This window comes from Argentina silus (genome assembly GCF_951799395.1).
Source record: "Argentina silus genome assembly, chromosome: 14".
In the NCBI taxonomy this organism is placed as follows: Eukaryota; Metazoa; Chordata; class Actinopteri; order Argentiniformes; family Argentinidae; genus Argentina; species Argentina silus.
The window spans coordinates 8,382,308-8,403,872 of record NC_139668.1 but is presented as its reverse complement, the minus strand read 5'-3'; the positions used below and the strand labels follow the sequence as shown (position 1 = coordinate 8,403,872).

General features: G+C 44.0%; 1 protein-coding gene across 2 annotated transcripts; it reads left to right on the top strand.

The window, feature by feature from the left end:
- The first annotated feature begins 76 nt into the window (after window positions 1-76).
- ly75 (lymphocyte antigen 75) lies at window positions 77-21,402 on the top strand. 2 transcript variants are annotated; one of them, XM_083684947.1, is made up of 35 exons: window positions 77-305; window positions 1,552-1,926; window positions 3,104-3,280; window positions 3,627-3,788; window positions 5,069-5,188; window positions 6,112-6,252; window positions 6,454-6,645; window positions 6,893-7,047; window positions 7,468-7,575; window positions 7,986-8,074; window positions 8,529-8,698; window positions 8,801-9,000; window positions 9,253-9,395; window positions 10,763-10,841; window positions 11,249-11,320; window positions 12,175-12,298; window positions 12,589-12,624; window positions 12,846-13,015; window positions 13,171-13,235; window positions 13,551-13,627; window positions 13,881-14,017; window positions 14,216-14,321; window positions 14,421-14,575; window positions 14,733-14,862; window positions 15,179-15,399; window positions 15,829-15,991; window positions 16,312-16,476; window positions 16,636-16,758; window positions 17,069-17,254; window positions 17,524-17,747; window positions 17,891-18,095; window positions 18,320-18,481; window positions 18,803-18,919; window positions 19,358-19,540; window positions 20,023-21,402. In XM_083684947.1, the coding sequence occupies exons 1-35, from the start codon at window positions 206-208 to the stop codon at window positions 20,196-20,198; spliced, it is 5,208 nt and encodes a 1,735-aa protein (XP_083541073.1). In that variant the 5' UTR covers window positions 77-205; the 3' UTR covers window positions 20,199-21,402. The 2 variants fall into 2 exon arrangements, with proteins under 2 accessions (XP_083541073.1, XP_083541072.1); XM_083684946.1 differs by having other exon boundaries at window positions 17,888-18,095.
- The last annotated feature ends 163 nt before the right edge of the window (window positions 21,403-21,565 follow it).

Here is a 21,565-nt window from a genome sequence, read left to right as displayed (position 1 = left end):
GCGAATCACATGCGTTCAATCTTGCATGGGGAAAACACAGGCAGAAAATGGTCCCAGTCAAGGGAGGGGACTTGAGGTTCCAGCTGTCAGTTCATACGGGGAAAGTAACCTACTGCTGCTAAACACTTTGAAACGCAGTATTGGATATGCGCAAGTAACCCAGGATACGTATGAATCCGAAAAGAAGAGCTGTGCTATTATAATTATGGAAAGAAGACTTCGAGCAACAATTTATTTATGTTTTTACTTTCTAGTTTGGGATGCAACTATTTGTTTTGTAAGCTCCGCATTGACTGAGAATTCTGGTAAGTAAGGTGCCTTCCATTTTCCTAATCTGCCATGCCCTATGAAGTAAACTCGTTTAAAGGTTACACTGTTTAACTGAGCCTCCTCGGTTAGAGATGAGCGGAGCACCGTGAAGGACGTCAGCCCCCTTTGTTCAATTTCACGACCAGGAAGTATTTCTCCTTAAAATATCTTTGTCTAGTTTTGATAACTGCACGTGGAGTATGGACAACAAAGTTGAACCTTTTTTTTTTTAACCTTTTTTTCTGCTATTAAATGCACAACCTAACTAAGTACTCCCCGTATGGTCATCAGAATAAATTCTAACTTCCTCGTCGAGAGAAAACGAAACAGCTCTCGCGTTGCGGGAATTAATGTCAGTGTTGTTGAGTCACATTTCAATAACAAAGTTCCGAAGTCACCGCTGACAGCCTGCTACTCAAGTTACATTATTACAAAATGTTGTGGTTGTTAAACACTTTTTTGCATCATCTATCCATCTATTTGTGTGAGAAATCAATATTGTTTACTTTCTGCATTTGAATACAATGAATACTCATCACTCTTAAGGATGCAAAAACAAAGAATAATCGGTTGTTTTACAGCATATTCACCTTACTTATTAGTAAGGTTTATTTTTACAAATCAGCTTTTGTCGTGAGTATTCTGACAAGTAAATGGTCACAGCTTGGGGGACATCATTTTATAATACCTGTGCATGGCCATCTTATTTGGATAGTTTAAGCATCTGTAGACCATACTATCAACTCTGACGGTTAGGGTCAGCTTTAGTTTTTCCCCAAGCACACTGTTTCAGAATGAATCTTATCCAGCTAGTTTATTTGCCCCCAATTTAAGGTCATTCGAAGGAGAGACTGTTAGTCTAAGGAGAGACTGTTAGTCTAGTCTTAAGTGATAGTTCTGTTTCTTTGGTCAGGAGAATGTACAAGTACCTAATGTTTCATAAAAACTAAAATATTCATGATAGACACTAATGACCAGCAAACAATTATCATCAATCACTGTTGGGAGACCATGATAAGCGCTGGCCAAAAACACCCTTGGCATTTCTTGTATGGCTTTTTGGCTTCTTTGTTGTTGATGATTACCTGGAACATTAGTTTCAATACTCGGTTTAACTTGTTTTAAAGACATCCTCCATACCAGCTGCTTACATTAGTTTTTATATTAAACAAACTTAAAGAACAGTACTAAAACTAAAAGTTGTATCACACTATTAACCTTGTTGTAAACATTCCTCCATAGGTAATAAAGACACCTTCACCATCCAGCACGTGGGCACAGGGAAATGTCTGGTGGCGGGGGCCTCAGGGGTTAGCCTGGGGGTCTGTGACGCCTCCAGGGCATCCCAGTGGAAGTGGGGGTCTGGCCACCGGCTCTTCCACGTGGGCACAGCCCAGTGTCTGGGCCTGGAGGTGCGCTCCAAGGCCCTGTCCCTGTACAGCTGTGGCTCCACGGGGGACACCATGCTGTGGTGGCGCTGTCTGGAGGGCGCCCTCTACACCGTCTACCAGATGGGCCTGACGGTGAGCGATGAGAGGGTCAGTGCCAAGCGTGACTCGGCCGATGCCTGGAGGAGAGACCATTCACCGGACAACATCTGCCAGCAGCCCTACCACAGTGAGTGTGCTCTCAGAGCTGTCCTTTCACATAGGCTGTACAGTGAATATAGACACCATCTATCTATACAGTCTATACAGTACATGACAGAAATAGACACACAGCCTGAAGCCTATTTAAGACAACAGCGAAGCCCCATTATAATTTTTTGTGAAGGCTCACTATTTATTTATTTATTTATTTATTTTAAAACTGTAATGATGTCAGCACAAAAAAACTGCACAGAATATTTTAAATGTCAAACCATTGTTGCTTGGCGGCCAGAGTTTTATTATCAGTAACTTTAGGAGTTGCAGGGAAATCCCTCCTAGTACCACATGACAATCAAGTGATTCTTAGAATGTCCCTGGTCTTCTCCTAGCTGTCATGTTTACATGATCAGTATGACGCAGCAGGAAAATTCCCAGAAACTTATTATATTATATTGTATTATAGCCCACTGTCTGTCCTACTGTCTATATACGATTACTTTTTGATTTGTATGTTGATTTGCTATTTTTGTATGTTAGTGGCCTTGTGCCAAGTGATTCAGAGTTCAACATTCTCTACATGTAGGCCTAAGGCTTTGACGCATTACCAACAACAACAACAACAACTGTGTATTCAGTTATCTGTGCACTTAACACTCTTCCTAGTTGGTTGACAGGCAAACTGTTTTTTAAAATGTTTTACAAGGTCATTATTGTAAAAGAGAATTTACCCACAATGACTTTCCTCTATAAATAAAGTTTAAAGAAGTCCTGTGATGTCCCATCTAGAGATGTTGTCCAGAATACTAACTCCCAATATTCCAGAGTGCTCAAACTTAAAAGCATTATTTGTCTGTCAGAGTCAGGTGTCTAAAGGCGAGGATAATCACATCACCTCCTCCTGTCTGAAAGTCCATTTATATCCAAACAAGTCCTCACTTTGGATAACAACAAAGACAGTATACTGGTTGTTTCACAGTGGACACATTTTCACTTCTCCCAGAGCTGACTGCATTCATTGTCTGTGTCGTGTTAGGGCTGAATCCTAATACACACAAAATGTTCACATAAAGTATTCATGTCAATGATTATACTATACTGTATGTGTGGATCTCAAGTAAGGATTAGTCCCTGCGTGTGTAGGGTTGACTAAATGTAGCGCTGCAGTGAGTGATTCCACTCTGTGTGTGTCTCTTCTCTTGCCGTAGTTGTGCACACGTTGGATGGGGACTCTGCTGGGGCGCCCTGTGAGTTTCCTTTCCTCTACAACGGCACCTGGCATCACGACTGTCTCCCTGATGATGACAACACCAGCCAGCTGTCCTGGTGTGCCACCACCTCCAACTATGACACAGACCGAAAGAGGGGACACTGTCTAACACCTGGCAAGTCTTGTTGTATTGTTTACGTCCACATTTTTTAAAAAACGTTACCGGTTGCTTTTCAGTAGAGACACAGAAGTTTCTTTTGCATCAGGGTTGGGCTCATTCCATTTCAATTCCTGTCAGTGGACAGTGACTCCAACTTTCTGTTCATTTCTGTGGAGCAATCTGGTAGAATGATGACGTGTTTGTATGTTTGCCATAAAAGCAGTGTGTTAAGCTATGCGGAGCTTATAAGCTTTGCTGGGAAAACTGCTAGAACATGTTCAGGATAAACAAACACACACACACACACACACACACACACACACACACACCAGGCTAAACCCCTCTCTCTGTCTCTCTGCAGAGGAAGGCTGCAAGGCCCTATTCAATGGTACAGAGGAGGGTCCTTGCTACCAGTTTGTGTCCAGAGCAGCGGTGACGTGGCAGGAGGCGCTGGACTCGTGTCGCAGCCAGGGAGCTGACCTGCTCAGTCTGTCCAGCCCAGAGGACCGCTCCCTCTCCCTCTGTAAGTCTATTCTCCATTACTGTCTCCCTCTCCCTCTGTAAGTCTGTTCTCCACTAGTGGCCAGAATTCAAACTAACCCTAATCTGCAATGCTGAAAGAGTCACTATAATGCCATGGTTGGGAGCTGTCTACTGTTACAGTGTGTACAAATCAAATTCAGTTTAGTCTGATTCTTCCTTGTCATTCAGAGTGGTACTTTGCCCTATACAAGTCATACCCTCATAATTTACAACCCAACTGCGGGGGGGGGGGGGATCCTTGATACCATAATCACCCAGTACAAGAAAGTATTTCACTTTCTGTTTTGGCAATGGAGTAACACACCAGTAACTGTTGATGCGGGTGCTGGATAGCCCCCTGAAACAGGTCTGGCAGGCTAGAGGTTTTATGTTCTGGTTAGTGCCACCCAGTTCCAGTAAGCAGCAGATCACACGGCCTGTAACTATGGTCAGTTTTAGATCCAGAGTTAGTCATCCAAATGTGCAGTATGCTGAGGAGGTTGAGTTCTGTTAGAACCTAGCAGGCAGACTCTGGATGACTCTGGCAGGGGTTTAGGGTGATGATGATGATGCCATTTCAATCCAGTCAGGTCATGTCAGGTCAAATGGACTTGATTTAAGAGAAATGTACATGATCAAGACCATGTACGTTTCCCAGTTAGTTAGTCAGTGTTCACACTTTCACTGTGCGGGCTGGAGAGCAGTGCAGTGCAGTGCAGTGCAGTGCAGTGCAGTGCAGTGCAGTGCAGTGCAGTGCAGTGCAGTGCAGCGTAGGCAGAGCCACAGCCCTTCTCCCACCACACAGGAAAGTGTGTGTGTGTGTGTGTGTGTGTGTGCGCATGTTGCATTGCAGGCTGCTGCACTTAGCAGTTTGATCTCATTGTTTTTCCGAGAGCAAAGTTTTTACAAGGAGGCTTTTAGAGACACTACCCTGCGCACAGTCATCTATTGTTCAGGACCATTACCATGGCCATTACCATCATCACACACAATACAACCAATGTTTTGAAAAGGCCTACAACAGTTATTTTTTTATGCCAAGATAAAAACAATACGTTCAACAATTATCATTATTGCGACCACAAGGGCAGGGTCCACAATATGTCTTGTTGATGTCTCATCTCCTCTCTTCTTGTTTTGTGTGTGTGTGTGTGTGTGTGTGTGTGTGTGTGTGTGTGTGTGTGTGTGTGTGTGTGTGTGTGTGTGTGTGTGTGTGTGTGTGTGTGTGTGTGTGTGTGTGTGTGTGTGTGTGTGTGTGTGTGTGTGTGTGTCTCGTCGTAGTGGCCGGCGGCCATGATGACAAGACAGACAGGATGTGGATAGGCCTCCACCAGTTGGACACTGCTCAGGGCTGGCAGTGGTCAGACGGATCCCCACTCTCATACCTGAGCTGGGAGAAAGGTGAGGACAACGCATACTGTTCACAGACATCATCATACATCTATGGTGCAACCATGTTTCATCATCTCTGGTGCAGTCGTGGGTTACCTCTACAGTTACGGTGCATCTATGGTACTCCTAGTGGTAGTCATGGTTCATCTATTGTATTCTACATCCACGGTACTGTACTATCTATGGTACTATCTATGGTAGCTACTGTATGGTATTCTATGGTACAGCTATGGTACATCTATGGTACATTATAGTAGCTACAACAATGGTACATCATGGTACACCCCTCCAAGACTCACTATGTTGCAGCCCTGAAGGCCGCTCCCTCACTCAGACCCCATCTCCTGCCTGTGCCACAATGAGACAAAGAGCCCAGTGTTGTGGGCAGGGCAGGGTCACTCGGACCGGCTGCTTCATGTCTTGCCATTGTTAACAAGGTTAAATAACAGGTCAATGAATGGCCCTCTTCATAAGATCATAAGTGTGTGTGTGTGTGTGTGTGTGTGTGTGTGTGTGTGTGTGTGTGTGTGTGTGTGTGTGTGTGTGTGTGTGTGTGTGTGTGTGTGTGTGTGTGTGTGTGTGTGTGTGTGTGTGTGTGTGTGTGTTCTGCTGTGTCAGGATGCGATGGTTGCTCTGTCCTCGCTCAGTGCTCTCTGACCTCTGGGGGGGGTTCTGTTGCCGTCCTCGGTGCTGAAGGTGGGAGTTGAGAGAGTAAGACGAGCCTAGAGCTGAGCGTTCGCTGGCAGGAATCCCTTTTTCCCAAGTGTTTCCTCAATTTCCTTCCATCCTCCCCCCCTCCCTCCCTCACCTCCTTCTTGAAATGCATGGGAGGAGAGGGCCTGAGCGGGGGAGTTTTGAGAAGGAGGAAAGGATAGAGGACGTGAGGAATCAATCTTTAGAGATTTGTGTGTGTGTGTGTGTGTGTTGCACAGGGATGCCATCTGTTTCCATACTGAGAGAATCAGACTGCGGGGTGTTGAACTCCAACAATAACTATGAGACTGAGTCGTGTGACAAGCTGCTGCCATACATCTGTAAAAAAAACATCAACGTTACCCAGTCAGGGCCAACAGGTAAGAGTTTACTGCATTATATACACACACACACACATTTCAATGAATCTCCTACTATACATTTCACTGAATTTAAATGGAATTCACCCCACCCCATTCTTCGGCCATTTCAACCAATTAGAATTTTCACTACGTCTACCTTTTTCTTTCACCTCTTGGTTTTAATATGTTGGGTTTTTTTTCCCCCCACCATCTCTGCAGAGCCTCTGGTGTACAAAGCCACAGCGTGTGAGGAGGGTTGGAGCCCCTGGAACACCATGTGCTACAAGCTCATAAAGGATGAGCCTACCACCTTTGCCCTGGCTGAGAAGTACTGTGAAGCCAGCGGGGGAGGTCTGGTCAGCCTACACAGCCTGGACAGCTTGGAGATGATCAGCACCCAGTTCCATGCAGGTAAAGACTGTCGTGTTTGTTAATGTCAGGATAGAAGATGTGTACAGTACTAGGTAGCCCTGGCACTTTCTGAGTAAATGTACTGTATGTACTTTTGAATCCCTCCCCCCCCCCCCCCCCCATCCCCCAGAGCATAGAGGAAGATCTTTGTTATGCCATGACTGTTTTTGTATTTCTATCAAATCTTGTCTCATCCATCAATCTGTCAGAGCTACTGTTGTTGAAGGGTGTGTTGTGGTGTTCTCAGATGGTGCGTTGGATGTGTGGATCGGGCTGATCGCCACAGATGGCCTAGCCGTCTTCAAGTGGGCAGACCAGTCGCCAGTCTCCTTCACCTACTGGGGCAAGAACCAGCCTCTCCAGCCCTCAGGCGAATCCGCTTGTGTGTTCTACTCTGGAGAGGTGTGTGTGTGTGTGTGTGTGTGTGTGTGTGTGTGTGTGTGTGTGTGTGTGTGTGTGTGTGTGTGTGTGTGTCTGTGTGTCTGTGTGTCTGTTTTGTGTGTGATCTGGTTTTGTGATCCGGTTTCCCAACTTTTTTTTTTTTTTTTTGCATAATCTTGTTTGGTTACAAGTGTTGTTACAATGGCATGTTTAATCTTGTTGGATGTTTTTAAGGCCTCAGGCTAATAGTAATAACACAGTAGTAATAGTAGTTAAAGCTACAACCACTTCTTTCTCTAGCCTCGAAAATGATTGTGTTTTAAATGAAAAGAGAGCCGAGGCATTTTTTTAACTTATGATCTCAGTGCCAATAGAAACAAACCAACAAACAAACAAACAATGTAGTCATTAGGACCGCCCCCATTTTGTGTGTGTGTGTAGAGCCATGGCTGGAGTGTGGGACAGTGTGAGAAGAAACTGCCTTTCATGTGCCAGAAGAAAGGACAGGTGAACGAGTCTGCCACAGAGGCCGGATGTCCCCCTGGCGGGGTAAGCAATGTCCCTCCCCCCCAACCAACAAACAAACCAACAACTTCCCTGTCTCTGCTTCACTGTTTATTTTAAGCCCTTTTATAAAATCCCTTTTGTTCCATGGACTCGATATCTGTCATTCCTTTGCCTTTATTTTTTTCAGGCAGTCTCTTTTTTAAAGTTTTAGATCTCTTTCCTTAAAGAGAGACATGGCAAGCTAGGGCAAAATATGCATAATCATAATTCACAACAATAGACATGAAAGCAATGCAACATTCTATACATAGAACAAACGAGGACAGATCTGCCTATTGTTACAGCCCAGCACTAACACACATGATTCAACAAACTAAAAAAAGATTTCAGATTTTTTAGAGATAAGGCCCTGATGTTTGCCTGTGATTTACTAGTTTACTTACCCCTCTTAGGAGTGGAGGAGGCACGGGAACTCCTGCTACAAAGTGGACTCCAAAGAGGTGTCCTTCAAAGACAGGTGTGACCTCACCATAAGAAACAGGTACGGCCCCTTCTACCTTTTGTCATGTCATCTCTATCTTTCGTCATCCTTCCATCTTTTAACTGTTTAAATTATTTTATTTTTTTTATTGAATGTTTTACTTTTAGTATGTCTTGTCTTATCTGTTGTGCCTGGGCACTTTATCTTTATCTGTCTCACCGTGGGAGAGTGAGAAACGTCCTCTCGATTCCTTTGTATGTCTTGACATGTGAAGAATTGACATTAAAGCCACTTTGACTTTGACTTATCCTTGACTTTCTCGCAACCATACTGTCAAATCTTTATTTCGGAGAAGTTGCATGGAAGGATGTCACAGGAGCGTCACACGCACAGTATCGTAACTCACCTGTGTCTTTTATAAACTGCATTAACCATCGCTGTCCCTCTTGACTTGCTTTAATGTGCTTTTATGCAGATGTGAGTCTTTTTTGTTGACATGTTGACTTGTTTCCAGGTTTGAACAGGCCTTTATCAATAGACTGTTGGGAGAGCAGATCAACATGAAGAGCCAGTATTACTGGACGGGGCTCCAGGACATCAAGAGCACTGGAGAGTACCAGTGGGTCACCCAGGATGGAGCTGGAGACAGGGTCACCTACACCAACTGGGGATGGTTTCAGCCAGGTTGGTCCATATTGTATATGGGAGATGGTTGACCCCAATGACAGATGAGAATGTGTGTGTGCTCATATACATCCTGCGTGTGTGTGTGTGTGTGTTTCTCAGCTCTGGCTGGAGGCTGTGCTGTGATGTCTACTGTCAAGCCCCTGGGGAAGTGGGAGGTGAAGAACTGCACCCTGTTCAAGGCAGGCTCCATCTGCAAGAGAGACATCGGCACTCCACAGCCCGTCGAGCCTGAGCCCAACCCAAATGGTACCTGCCCCGACGGATGGAGGTCCAAACCTGGCATCTCCTACTGCTACAAGGTGTGTGTGTGTGTGTGTGTGTGTGTGTGTGTGTGTGTGTGTGTGTGTGTGTGTGTGTGTGTGTGTGTGTGTGTGTGTGTGTGTGTGTGGCGCAAGGGCCATTTACAAGGTATGCTACAGTATTTGGGCTTAGAATTGGATACAAAACTATCTTTTTGCAGTGTGTCTCGCCCAGAAGTTATCTAGTGTCATGCCAAGGCTGAAGTGTGTATGTACTGTATGGGCTGGTGAACCCTGCTGCTGTCCTGGTAGGTGTTCCATGAGGAGAGGCTGAGTAGGAAGCGCTCCTGGGAGGAGGCTGAGAGGTTCTGCGAGGCACTGGGTGCCCACCTACCCAGCTTCACACAGCTTGAGGAGATGAGAGCCCTACACTACGTCATGAGAGACTCCATCAGGTGCCTAATACACACACACACACACACACACACACACACACACACACACACAGAGCTGTCCGCTAACACACACTTAACGTTTTCACAGATGTCTACTAACACACACTTGACCCACAGCTGTGAACTAACACACTAAACATTCATATACAGTATGCACTTACTTACCCTCAAGGACTTGTACATATTTAGATACATGGCCTTTTTCTCCCACTAAAATCACTGAGTTCATTTTGTTATCTGTAAGTGGGAATTGGTGCAGGTAGAAGTCATGCACGTTCTGTGGTTTTGGCTTAAATTTGGGCATTTGTTCTGGGTTTACCACTCTGTCTTGGAATGGTCCTGCCACTCTAGTAACTGCAACTGAAATATTCCAATGATGCTGCACTGGCATATTTTAACATCCACATACAGAACAACAAATTCCGACTTAATGACTTTCACACTGGGATCTTTGAAATAAAGAGAGACTATTCACACTCTGTTGGAATAAACCCATACTGCACCCCTAACAGACCAATACCAATTCGCTTCCAAAAGTCTCAAAGACGCCTATCTTTCAAAGCTTTCACACAGTACAGTACCTCTAGCCCCCTTGCTATTCAGAGTAATGCCACACCACATACTTGTCTAGAATTCACACCACTGTGGCTTTTGCTTCGATATCATGTTGTGCTACTTCGCTAGTGACTAGCAGGCTTCATACCAGGACGCACCCTGCCCTGCGATGCTGAAGGGAAGATTCATTCACTAGCTGGAACAAAGACACTACAGTACTGTAGCTACCTAGTCACGTGACGGACACTGGCCTTCAATAAACAGATTGTTTACACACTGCAACATTGGTTTAGAGCAGGGTTTTACTGACAGTACATTGCTTATTTGATGCTGCTGGTTACCTATGATAATCCCAAACATTTCACTGTAGTCATTAATTATCCAGTGAAAGTAGGTTCTTGTTGAATAACAATATGCTCTATCAAAATTGCCCTTTATTTGAGTGTACTTGGAAGTCATCACGGTGGATAAGTGTGGTAGCAAAATGACGGATACAAAAATGCCTCTGCACTTCCAGTAACTCTGGGCAAGATAGGAAATGGTGATGGTATCCCTTCAGTTCAATACTGCTGAGTGACTATTTGAATGGTATCCAAATTGTCTGCAGTTTCTATTAGCGATCACATTTCACTGAAAATCTCACTTGGAGCCTCCCGGTGCTTTCCACTGCTGACTTCCCTGTGAAATTGAATTCCATGCATTACAATGAGCCCGTCCTCCGATTTCTACCTCCGTCAGCCTCCATTGCTGGGGTAAGTTACTGTAGGGCTGGATGTGGTGTTATTAACAGCGCTGTGTGCTTCCTGTCCTAGTGATGACCGGTTCTTCTGGGTGGGGCTGAACAGGAGGAACCCTGCTGAGCATGTGTGGGAGTGGAGTGACGGTCGGCCTGTGAGTACCAGGAGAACCCCCCCCCACACACACACACACACACACACATACACACACACACTCTCAGTGTGGAACTTTCACTTCCTTTAGAAAAAAATAATCTAAATAAATACGTCTAGTATTTTTTTCCGGCCGCATTGTCACATTCTGATGAAGACTACTATGGCAGCAAAAAGTTTGATGTTTTTTAGAAGGAAAAATAAATATATATATATAGAATTTTTTTTTTAAGGAATGAGGGAGTTGTGACTCCTTCTTCTATGATGATTCTGCGATATTTAGCTGTAGTTGAACTTGGTGGATTTGTGGTCCTGAAACTTCCATATCTTGTGTGTGAACCGCTTTGTGTGTCCGTTTCAACTGTGTTTGATTGACAGCCATCCTCAATTCTCACTTCTCCCAAACAGGTGTCAATGGGTGTTTTACGTCAGGAGTTCCATGAGGATGATGAGTACAACCGGGAGTGCACAGCCTTCAAGGTGGGTGAACCCTCTCAGTGGAGGACAGCCAAACACAGCACAGCTGCCACTTGGTAGTCATGGGAAAAGTCACAATTGAACCAACCCACATTTTGTGATCATGTCAGTTTGTTTCTCCACATACTCCATTTTAGACTGGAGTGACCTTTCTTGCTTTCTTTCTTTCTTTCTTTCTCTCTCTCTCCCTCTCTCCCTCCCCCTCTCCCTCCCTCCCTCCCCCGCATACGAGCAGTTGTTATTTTGTAACCAGTGTCCCAAGACACCCATGCACTGCTGCTTGAGTGTGTGTGTGTATTTATTCTAGGCTTTGTGTTTGCCTTTGGAGTCTTCTAAGTCAGGGAAGCCATTATGAGGCTGAAATATCAGAAAAAACAGCCATCAGAAACATAGCTAAGACCTTAAACCTACCAAAAGCCACAGTTTGGAACCATTTTGGAATCATTAAGTAAAGGAAAAACCCCAAAACAACTGTCGCATAGTTCAGGAACACTCTCCAGGAGGTAGGCGTGAATGTGTCCGAGACTACAATCTGCAGAAGACTTAACCAGTATCTACAGAGGCCACAAAAACAGGATGGCCAGGTTACAGTTTGCTAAAAAGTACCTTAAAGAGGACAAATTGTGGACAAATGAGACAACGATTAACAATAATTATAAAACTGAAACTGGCTCACTTGTCTTAATTGTTGCTGCTGACAGCAGCAACAGGATGCCTTTTGAAGTGTACACAAACATATTGCTAGCCCAAGTATAAACAAATGCCTCCAAAGTCATTAGACAGTGCTTTACCATACAGCAGGGCAATAACCCAGAGTATGTGCACATTGACTGACTCTCTCTCTCTCTGTTCCACAGACCATGAAAGGGACCTTCAGGAGTTTATTTGTCTTTCTGCACCAAAACTTCCCGCCGAATCCGTTCCACGCCACGCCCTTCCACTGCGACGCCAAGCTGGAGTGGGTCTGCCAGATCCCCAGGGGTAACCCAAAACACAATTACACAGCCTGCCTTGTGAATGTGCAATACCCTCCCTCCCTGATTCATTAAGCCTCAATCTCAAAGTGCCTCTTGTGCCTTGTGTATTATATCTGTCCCACATTTAGCGCTTGGCCAGCACATAAACAGACCTCTATCTGTCCCAGGATGCAAAAAAAACAATTACGGAATTCCCAGAGATTTGGTACGATTGAGACACTGTGAGATTCTGGTTTGACGTTAAGGACAGTATGATTTCATTTGATCATATCGGTGATTTTATCTTTTCTATAGGCAAGACTCCCAAGACCCCAGAGTGGTACAATCCCGGTAAGCAGCGCTGAATGTAAAACATGTGAATGTTCATCATTTAAAACAATTGTCAATATCCCAACCCTTTCCCTTTGACTACGGTACGTCGCTTACGGCGACCTGAAGCTGTATCTTTACCTTTTATACATAAACATTTTCTGTAATACACTAAGAGGTTTGTTTCATATCGGTCTTTTGAAATGTGAAACATGAGCATGGTGTTTCTTCATTTGTGGCAGATGGCCACCACGAGACGTCCATCTTTGTCGATGGCAGCGAGTATTGGTTTTTGGCGGAGCCCAAGCTGACGTACGAGGAGGCCAGCCTGTACTGCAACAGCAACGGCAGCAAGCTGGCCGCACCGCGGAGCTTCACAGCAGCCAGGCAGATCCACCAGGCCCTGTCTGGGGTACGTGCAGTACAGTACCAGGGTACCGTAGGACATTGATCAAAAGAGAGAGCTAATAACGTTCAGACTACATTGATGGAAAGAGGTGTGTTTGTGTCTGTGGCCATGGCTTTGTGTCTGTATTTACTGCTGAGTTTTGTGACCTGCTAAAACAGACATCTCAGGCTAAGGAGAGCTGGTGGGCTGATATGAGGGAGCCCGGAAACTTCTTCCCTATGACGTAAGTTTCACTGACACGCACACACACACACACACACACACACGCTCACTCACTACGTCAGCAACAACACGCTGCAAATAATTGATATTGATGATAACATGAACAACCAAACAATTTAGTGAAATGACAACAACAATGTTGCTGCATGCTGGTAAAGTCCTAATAAGGTTGTAGTATTATTGACCCACTCGCTATGTAAATGTGAACAACTTATAACACAGGAAGTCATGATGCGGTCATGCTGTTTATGTGTGTGTCAGTGAGTGTAAGAATGAATGACTTTAAATGACTTTACCTTCCATCTGTCCCCTGTAGATTCACTCAGATGCGGTACTATCACACTGCCTTCCTCGGCCGTTGTACATCCATTAGTCCTGACTCCATCTTCCCAGGTAACAGACACTACAATAATGGACTTTCACAGTTGCTACGCTGCCAAGCTACGTTCAGTATTTAATTAAATCATTATTGTGTCCCAAATTCTCACAAGGAGGAAAACATGCTTATTTGAAGTTTATTATCATTTAGAAAGGACTGTGGGCCATCTGTTGCTTTGAAACTAGTCCTGTGTCCTAATTCTCAGTTTAAAAAAAAAAAGAAGATGTTTAAATGTGACTGGGCAAACACACTCCCGCCCCTTTTTAGAATATGAAAACAGCTGTGAGCGCCGACTGCCGTTTGTGTGTGAGAAGCACAACGCCACGTCTGTGGAGACACACCCCCTGGAGCCTCACCCAGTGGGCCTGCCTTGTAGCAGCAATGCACTGCACTTCAGAGACAAGGTCAGTCACACACTCCCCTCTGCACACTCAGTCACGCACAACACGCAGTTTACTTCTGAAAGTACAATATAATGTACTTCTGAAAGTACAATGTAATTCTAAAATGATATATAAAGTTTTTTTTTTTCGAATGAGCAGTCACTACACAGTGCCATGTATGGTGAGCGGTGTGGTTAAGATTGCCTTTGCCTTTCCCAGTGCTACACTGTGATCAAGCCTCTGTACTTCAACTTCAAGCAAGCCAACGAGTACTGTCAGTCGCTGAAGGGAACTCTATTGACCATATCTGACCAAGTTGAACAGGGTGAGCTATGCTGTTTGTCTCTTAGTTAGTTTGTGAATACACAGCAGTAGATGTCGGTTTTTGACTAGTTGTGTGTTTATGTTTTGTGGGGGGGGTCAGATTTTGTGACCTCGCTGATGCCGGACCTACCAGAGAAGAGCTGGATCGGTCTGAAGCTCAAGGTCACGGACCCCGAGTGGGTGGACGACTCCCCAGTGGACTTCCTCAACTTTAACTCCCTGCTTCACGGCCTGCTCAGGCCCATGGTCATTAATGCAAGTTGAACTCCCCCCCCTCCCCTCCTCTAACCTCCATTCAGTGTAGCCTCAGGAGGAGAGGTCATTGGTCTAGGACTCAATTCAATCAATTCTGCACAGTATTTATTATTTTCTATTAACATCCAAACTCCCTGTCTCCCTCTGGTTCCTCCAGACCCGTGACCCAGAGAGCATGGAGCTGTGCGTGTTCATGTTCAAGGGCACCAGCTCTGCTATGATGGGCACCTGGGACTACACAACATGCTCAGACCAGCAGTTTTTGAGCATCTGCCAGCATTATGCAGGTACACTTCACTGTCTCACAGCAGAGGGTGCCAGAGCCTTGTTCTGTTCACAACACATTCTGTTCTTAGCTGCAGCAAATATATAACCAGTATAAAATTACAAGAAGACTAATTATGTATCTCTACACTCTATATACCTCTATACCCTCGATGTGCTCTGTGCAAGGAGGGTTTACTCACCCATTGTAAAATCACTGGGGATTTAACTTCAAAATATGTGTACATGTGTCAAAGAAAACATTAATTTTTGGACTCTGTTCCCACATACCTCCCCCTCCCCCCATTCCACCACTGACTGCTCCTCTGGTGTTCTTAGACAAGCTAGAAGAGCCCCAGGTGCCTACGGAGGCCTTCAAGGCCCAAAACCACACCTTTAAACTGGTGCAGCAGAACATGACGTGGTTCGAGGCTCTGGAAGTGTGCAGGAACCAGGACATGGACCTGGCCAGCGTGGCCGATACCTTCCAGCAGTCTGTCCTCACCGTGCACGTGAGCCGCGCACGCAGCCCCATGTGGATTGGACTCTTCAGCGAAGACGTAAGTTAACCCCACACCCTGGTATCTTTGTATCCCAAATAAACTACAGTAGCATTCACATAGGGGTTGACATCTGACACCTTTTGTTTTAACCCCTTGAAAACGAAATGTAACAGTCACCTAAACTGTTTGTGTTTTGTTGATGCCAGGCATATTGGGCTTTATATGAAGCAGATCTGGGTCAAACGCATTACATTTCAGATGCTTAAAGAAGCACATCTCAAAAGCTTTAACATGGAATGTGCTATCCTTTGGGACTATTCCCATGATTTATAATTTGCCTGGAATTAAACCAATCACAGCTCAAGTATTTGAAACTATTTGGCCTTGTATTTGACCCAACTGGTCTTACCATGAAGATGAGTGTGATCATCAACTCTGTATTAGACCATGTTGTCTTCCTGAATGTGAGTTGTTGTGCCTTATCAGGCGGGGGTTCACTACCGGTGGACGGACCTCAGTCACACAGTGTACAGTCGTTGGTCCTCCGAGCCCACCAGTGGGCGCTGTGTCTACCTGGACACGGACGGCTTCTGGAAGGCAACAGAGTGTGAGGAGGTGCTCGCTGGGGCTATCTGCCATGTTCCACATGGTGAGAGAATCAATCAATCACATTTGTCGCAAAGTGCTTCACAACAAAACAATATAAACAATAAATACAATACAAACGATATTATCTAACACCAAACCATAGATCCCACAAAAAAATCTACTCTTGTATAAATGTTTTGAGACAGTAAGGGGCGCTTTATCAGACTCTGATTAAGTTTACTCCTGGATTAGAAAGCCTTTACAGACTCTCCATTGGAGATGTTTTTAATCTGGGATGGAGTGGGCTTGATGTAATTCCAGGAAACAAGTCATAAATGTTGTCATGAAACAAATTGAACATTTCCAACTTTTCGATTCTAGAGGAGACTATTGCAACGCCAGACAACATTGCTGTGAAATGTCCTCACAAGAGTGGTGGGCCGAACTGGATCCCGTTCAAGAACAACTGTTACACCTTCCAACTGACGTCGTCCAGGTGGGATGACTTCAACAAGGGGCACATTCACGAAACGTGCAAGAAGCTTGGTAAGAACCCTGGGACAAAAAGCAGTCAGGAGCCATTTGCACTGAATATAATTCATAAACGTGGGCCTATCTCTCCTAGTCTTAGTTTGGCTATTGACACTGATGTGTGGTCAAATGAACGTTTTCTGGTGTCTGACTGGGGTTGTTTGTTTTTCTCAGATGATCGTGCCGACATCTTAACCATCAGGAACACTTTGGAGAATGACTTTGTGAGGCAACACCTCCTACCTTTCAAGGACCTGGTCCAGTTTGTCTGGCTGGGGGTGTTCCACGATGACACTGGTGAGCAAGGCTGGCTGGTTATTCCCTTATCCATATCCCTGTTGTGTATTGGAATAGTCTCAAAAATGTCAAAAGGTCCAAGCTAAACCAAGTTTTCAAGTATTTTACATTATTTATTCAACCCAGGTCTGGTCCATATGCTTTAGTTCCCTTGTTTGTAGATTCTACCATTGATTGGTCAATGCAGGACACACTACAACAGAGTTCCACAATAACCACTGGCAAATCCAGTCTCCAGCTCAAATTGACATTGTAGTATAGTGTAATGAATAGAACGCTGACATAATTTCATGTTACTCCTGTCCTATAGTTAACCAGCTGAATTGGTATGATGGCACCAACGTACAGTACTCCAACTGGAAACACGGAAGACCAGACATAAACGAAGAGTTCATGGCTGGGCTCAATGAAGACGGCGTCTGGGAAATATTCACTAACAAACGCCACTTCAACCTACTCAAGCAAAGGAGCATCGTGGCCTGCAAAATGGAGAATGGTTGGTTGACCCCCTGCAAGCCAATGTGTCACGACTTCTGTTTTTTTTTTAGTAGTCTATCAACGATAGCTACTGAAACTCTTATCTCTTTGATGAACACAAACTTGGATCATCAAACATAGAACAAGTCATATTTTATGTTTTTGATGTTTTCATTCGATTCACTCAAATGGAAGCCTTTATGCCTGTATTTGAGATATATCTCAAATATGTGTGTGTGCATTTTAATGCCCTACATCTATTGACACCAATTCTCTCTTCACTTTAAGACTCAAAAGATGAGTACAAGCAGTCAGCCAGAGACTTTGAGCTCTATGGCAACCTGAGTTACCACGTAGTTACCAAGAGGCTGAGCTGGTTCCAGGCCCTTGAGGAGTGTGGTCAGCGCGGAGGACACCTGGCTAGCGTCCACGATACCGCACACAATGCACACGTGGAACTCATCGCCAACAGAGACGGCTTCCCCCTGTGGATTGGCCTGTCCAGTCAGGATGTAAGGTCCTGAGCTGCCAGCATGGCGGCCATTTTGTAATAATTTCAGCATTTTATTTTCTAATCAAAGTGGGAAAAGGCTGGTTTGCACCTCCTTGTTTAAAAAAACGACTAACGGACTGTCTCCCTCCTCTCCCTCAGCAGGCTAGTGGCTCCACATATGAGTGGTCTGATGGTACCAAGTACGATCACAAACCTGTGATTTCTGGAGCCCCAGGCAAGTCTAGCTCAGATCCCCAGGGTAGCTGTGTGTACGTGACAACCAGCGGAGCCTGGATGAGAACAGACTGTCAGGCCATAGTGGATGGAGCCCTCTGCTACAACACCACCATCACCACACCCAATCAGAGTAAGCCCCAGTTATAAAGTACATTTGTATTCATTTACAGAAAAAGCTCTTGGCCATATTTATTCATCATTATCATACCTAACTTGTATTCAAATAACTACTTTCCAATAACTAAACCATAATGATGTTTGCTACGCAAGATATAATACAGATTTCTTTTTTGATAGTTTTCCTCACATAAGAGAGGACTTCCTCAGGTGTAATCTGTGTTGTGTCTGAACTAGGAGCGAGCCCCCAGTCCTCTCAGATGGCCAATCACTGCCCTCAGAGCAGTGGCACGTCCAAGTGGGTGCAGTACAAAGACCACTGCTACGCCTTTGACATGACCTTCTACAACTACTCTGTCTACAGCATGGAGGAAGCCAAGGGCATCTGCGAAAACCTCGGTAAGTCTCCTGCTGCTCCTATTAACATTAGCCTTTGCTCCTTACTCCTTCCTCCTAGGCTTTGATTGCTGCTTTTAGGATGTTTTTTTTACTTTGTATTTTTTTTTCTATTATTTTTTTTTACAATTTCATATTTTATTTTATGCTTTTGGAGATTATACAAGAATAATGACATTCGCTTTATAAATGTAATAAATTATTATTATTTACGTTTGTCTTTTTTCCCTCGGTGTCCAGCATTTACCCACTTTTCTTTTTTCTACCACTGGTTTGTTTTGGTTTACAGTAGGCCTTATGTCTGCTTCTGCTTTTGATTGACAGATGCCCAGCTTCTGACCATAAAGACCCAAGCAGAGAATGACTTTGTGTCTGGCTACATGGCAGAAAACCCTCTCATTACCAGTCGCGTGTGGCTGGGCATGGATCTGGACACGCACGGTAAACTGACCAACGTTCTGTGTAGTGTCTTTCTTACAGCGCCAGCCACCCTGTCAGGTGATGTTGCCCTCATAGCTTAGTTTTACTCCAAGTTGGAAGTTTGCAATTCTCACATGCTCTACGGGATCTCTGGATGAGTGTAACATCCAAAAGACAGAAAATAATGTATTTCCTGATGAAGACATACATTTTCAACAAGAAGAAATGCAACTTGATTCTTCATAGGTCAGACTGGCATCATCAAGTCTAGACTTTCTCATGTGTAATCAAGCATTCCACAAATAATACATCGTACTGAAAACAGATTAAATTATTTACTTTAAGTAGGATGTCATTTTTCTTCATAAACTTACAATATTACATTAAAATTCATATATTACAACACAACATCATAGATGGAATGGGTATCCCTGAACCCTGCCGATTTCCTCTCCTCAGGTAAGGCAGTAGGTTGGGTGGACGGCTCTGCTCCGACCTTCACTAACTGGGAGGCTGTAACCGCCGCCGCTACAGTGAAAAGCCAACCCCCCTGTGCGGTCATGATGTCTGCAGACGAGGGAAGATGGAGCCGTGTCAGCTGCAAGGACAGCCACAGCCGCATAGTCTGCAAAGTGCCCACACGTGAGTAATACTGTCCACCTGCCATCCTCAGACACTTGACTCAGAAAAACAGCCTCTCAGTTGAATTCTGGCCTCAACAATACAGAACAGTCAAATTCGCAAACTTCTTGCTGTAGGCCTACAGTTCACAACTTTCAACTAGTTTCACTCAGCTGTTCAGTCGTGCTCTGATTTGTTTAATCAGGAGTTGATTGTATACTGAGCCAATAGATTTCTTTGCTTGGCAAAGGTCACACATAGTATATATTCAATATGTGTAAACATGTACAGTATGTGCATTAAACAGGGAGTCCCTTGGTCTTATCAGGTCTCAGTAAAACCTTGCCTACTTTTCTGTAAAGTGTGCTACAATTTTAAATGCTCTTTAAAATTCAGTTTTATCTATTATTCTTGATTTTTATTTAATTTGACTTGTGCATGTTACAGTATGTGGGTTGGCTTGGAGCTCCTTTGTGATTGGCTGTCATGCCTGTGTTCCGCAGGGTCCGGAGGCTCCCCAGTGGCTCTAGTCTTCTTCTTCATTGTCCTCTTTTCTCTCCTGGGGGTCATCGTCTACGTCATCTACAAGAAGAACAGGGCCCGCTTCTCCTCTACCGTCCGCTACAAGAGAAACTTTGACGCCGCTGACAGTACTAGTATTATTACAGAGACGGAATGAGCCGCACTCCCAACCCCCGCAGATGGCATGTATCTGGTATGGAAATGAGCAAACGGCGACAAAAGCAACAACTGCAACCTGCCTTTTAAAGCCAACATTTATATATTTTTGTAAGTTCCCGAGCTGACCGACCTTTGAGGATTTTCTGTGACTTTTGTAAATATTGGTGAAAGGATTGTGAATATCCCCGCCCAAACGTACTTTTGTTTTTCTTCTTTTTTTTTTTCTTTTTTTTTTTTACTTTAAAGTATTTTAAATGATGATGATTGATTGTTTGTTTTAAAGAAAGAGCTGCCAAATTGATGTTGCTTCCGTGTTGATTGAGTGTTGGTTGTCAAAGAAGGCACTGGATATGCAATGCTTGTCAGGGTATTTTTCTTCTCGTAAGCACTGATGTTTATGTTTCTCTTTGTTCCACTCCTAGATAGCAATTATTTTTGACACATGCTGTCCTCTTTGCATTTTGATTTTGTATTATATTGCATCATGGCACTTCTGACATAAGATTTCTGTTTTCATATTTTCTGAACTCATTGCCTGTCAGAGTTCTTTGTGAAAAGTCTTTTAGAATTTTTTTTTATCATTTGTTGATCTAATACAGGTGTACTAGCTGATGCAGTCAAACAGTTATTATAGGATATCGTCATGGTCGTTAGCTATTTTGACCATTTGACCACTGCTAATGCATACAAGTTATCAAAACTGTAAATGTCTGAAGTCTTAGTTGAAAATAGACATGTTTACCTTCCTTTCCTATGCACTCAAACTACTGAGAACATTACGCACTTTAAAATCAAATGTGTAATTATTATGAAACATGCCTTAGCGATGGTTCCTTCCATGTTTAAGCACAATAGTGTTGTCCTGTTTGGGAGTTGTAGTTTTATTTTTGTTCTTTTACAGGACAATGACCTGAGGTCTCAAATTGCACTCGTGGCTGCTGTAAATGCTTTGTAAATATTTAATTGTCTTGTGTTTTTATTAATATTGAGAATCTAAACCAAAGATGCTTGTGAATGTTGAGAACCTGGACATACATTTATTTTTATTATTTTTTGATCTGCCTCCCAAGCCACATTGCTTGTTGACGCTTGTGTACTTACCCTTCCCAAAACATTATTTCCATTGGCTTCAAGCAGACCCATCATCTCAGATACGATCATTGAAAATAGGATGTCTCCTAATAAAACAGGTCTGTCTTTGAGGTTTTTGGTCCTGTCTTGTTTTTGCAGCAGATGTGGTTTGGTGACGACACTTGAGATGAGTAACCTTGTCTGAGCCCTTAAGACATGTCAACTCCCCAGACTAATTCCGAGGCTTTAGCTTATCAGGTTTGTGCATGTCTTCCATGCAGGAGACCGAGGTTT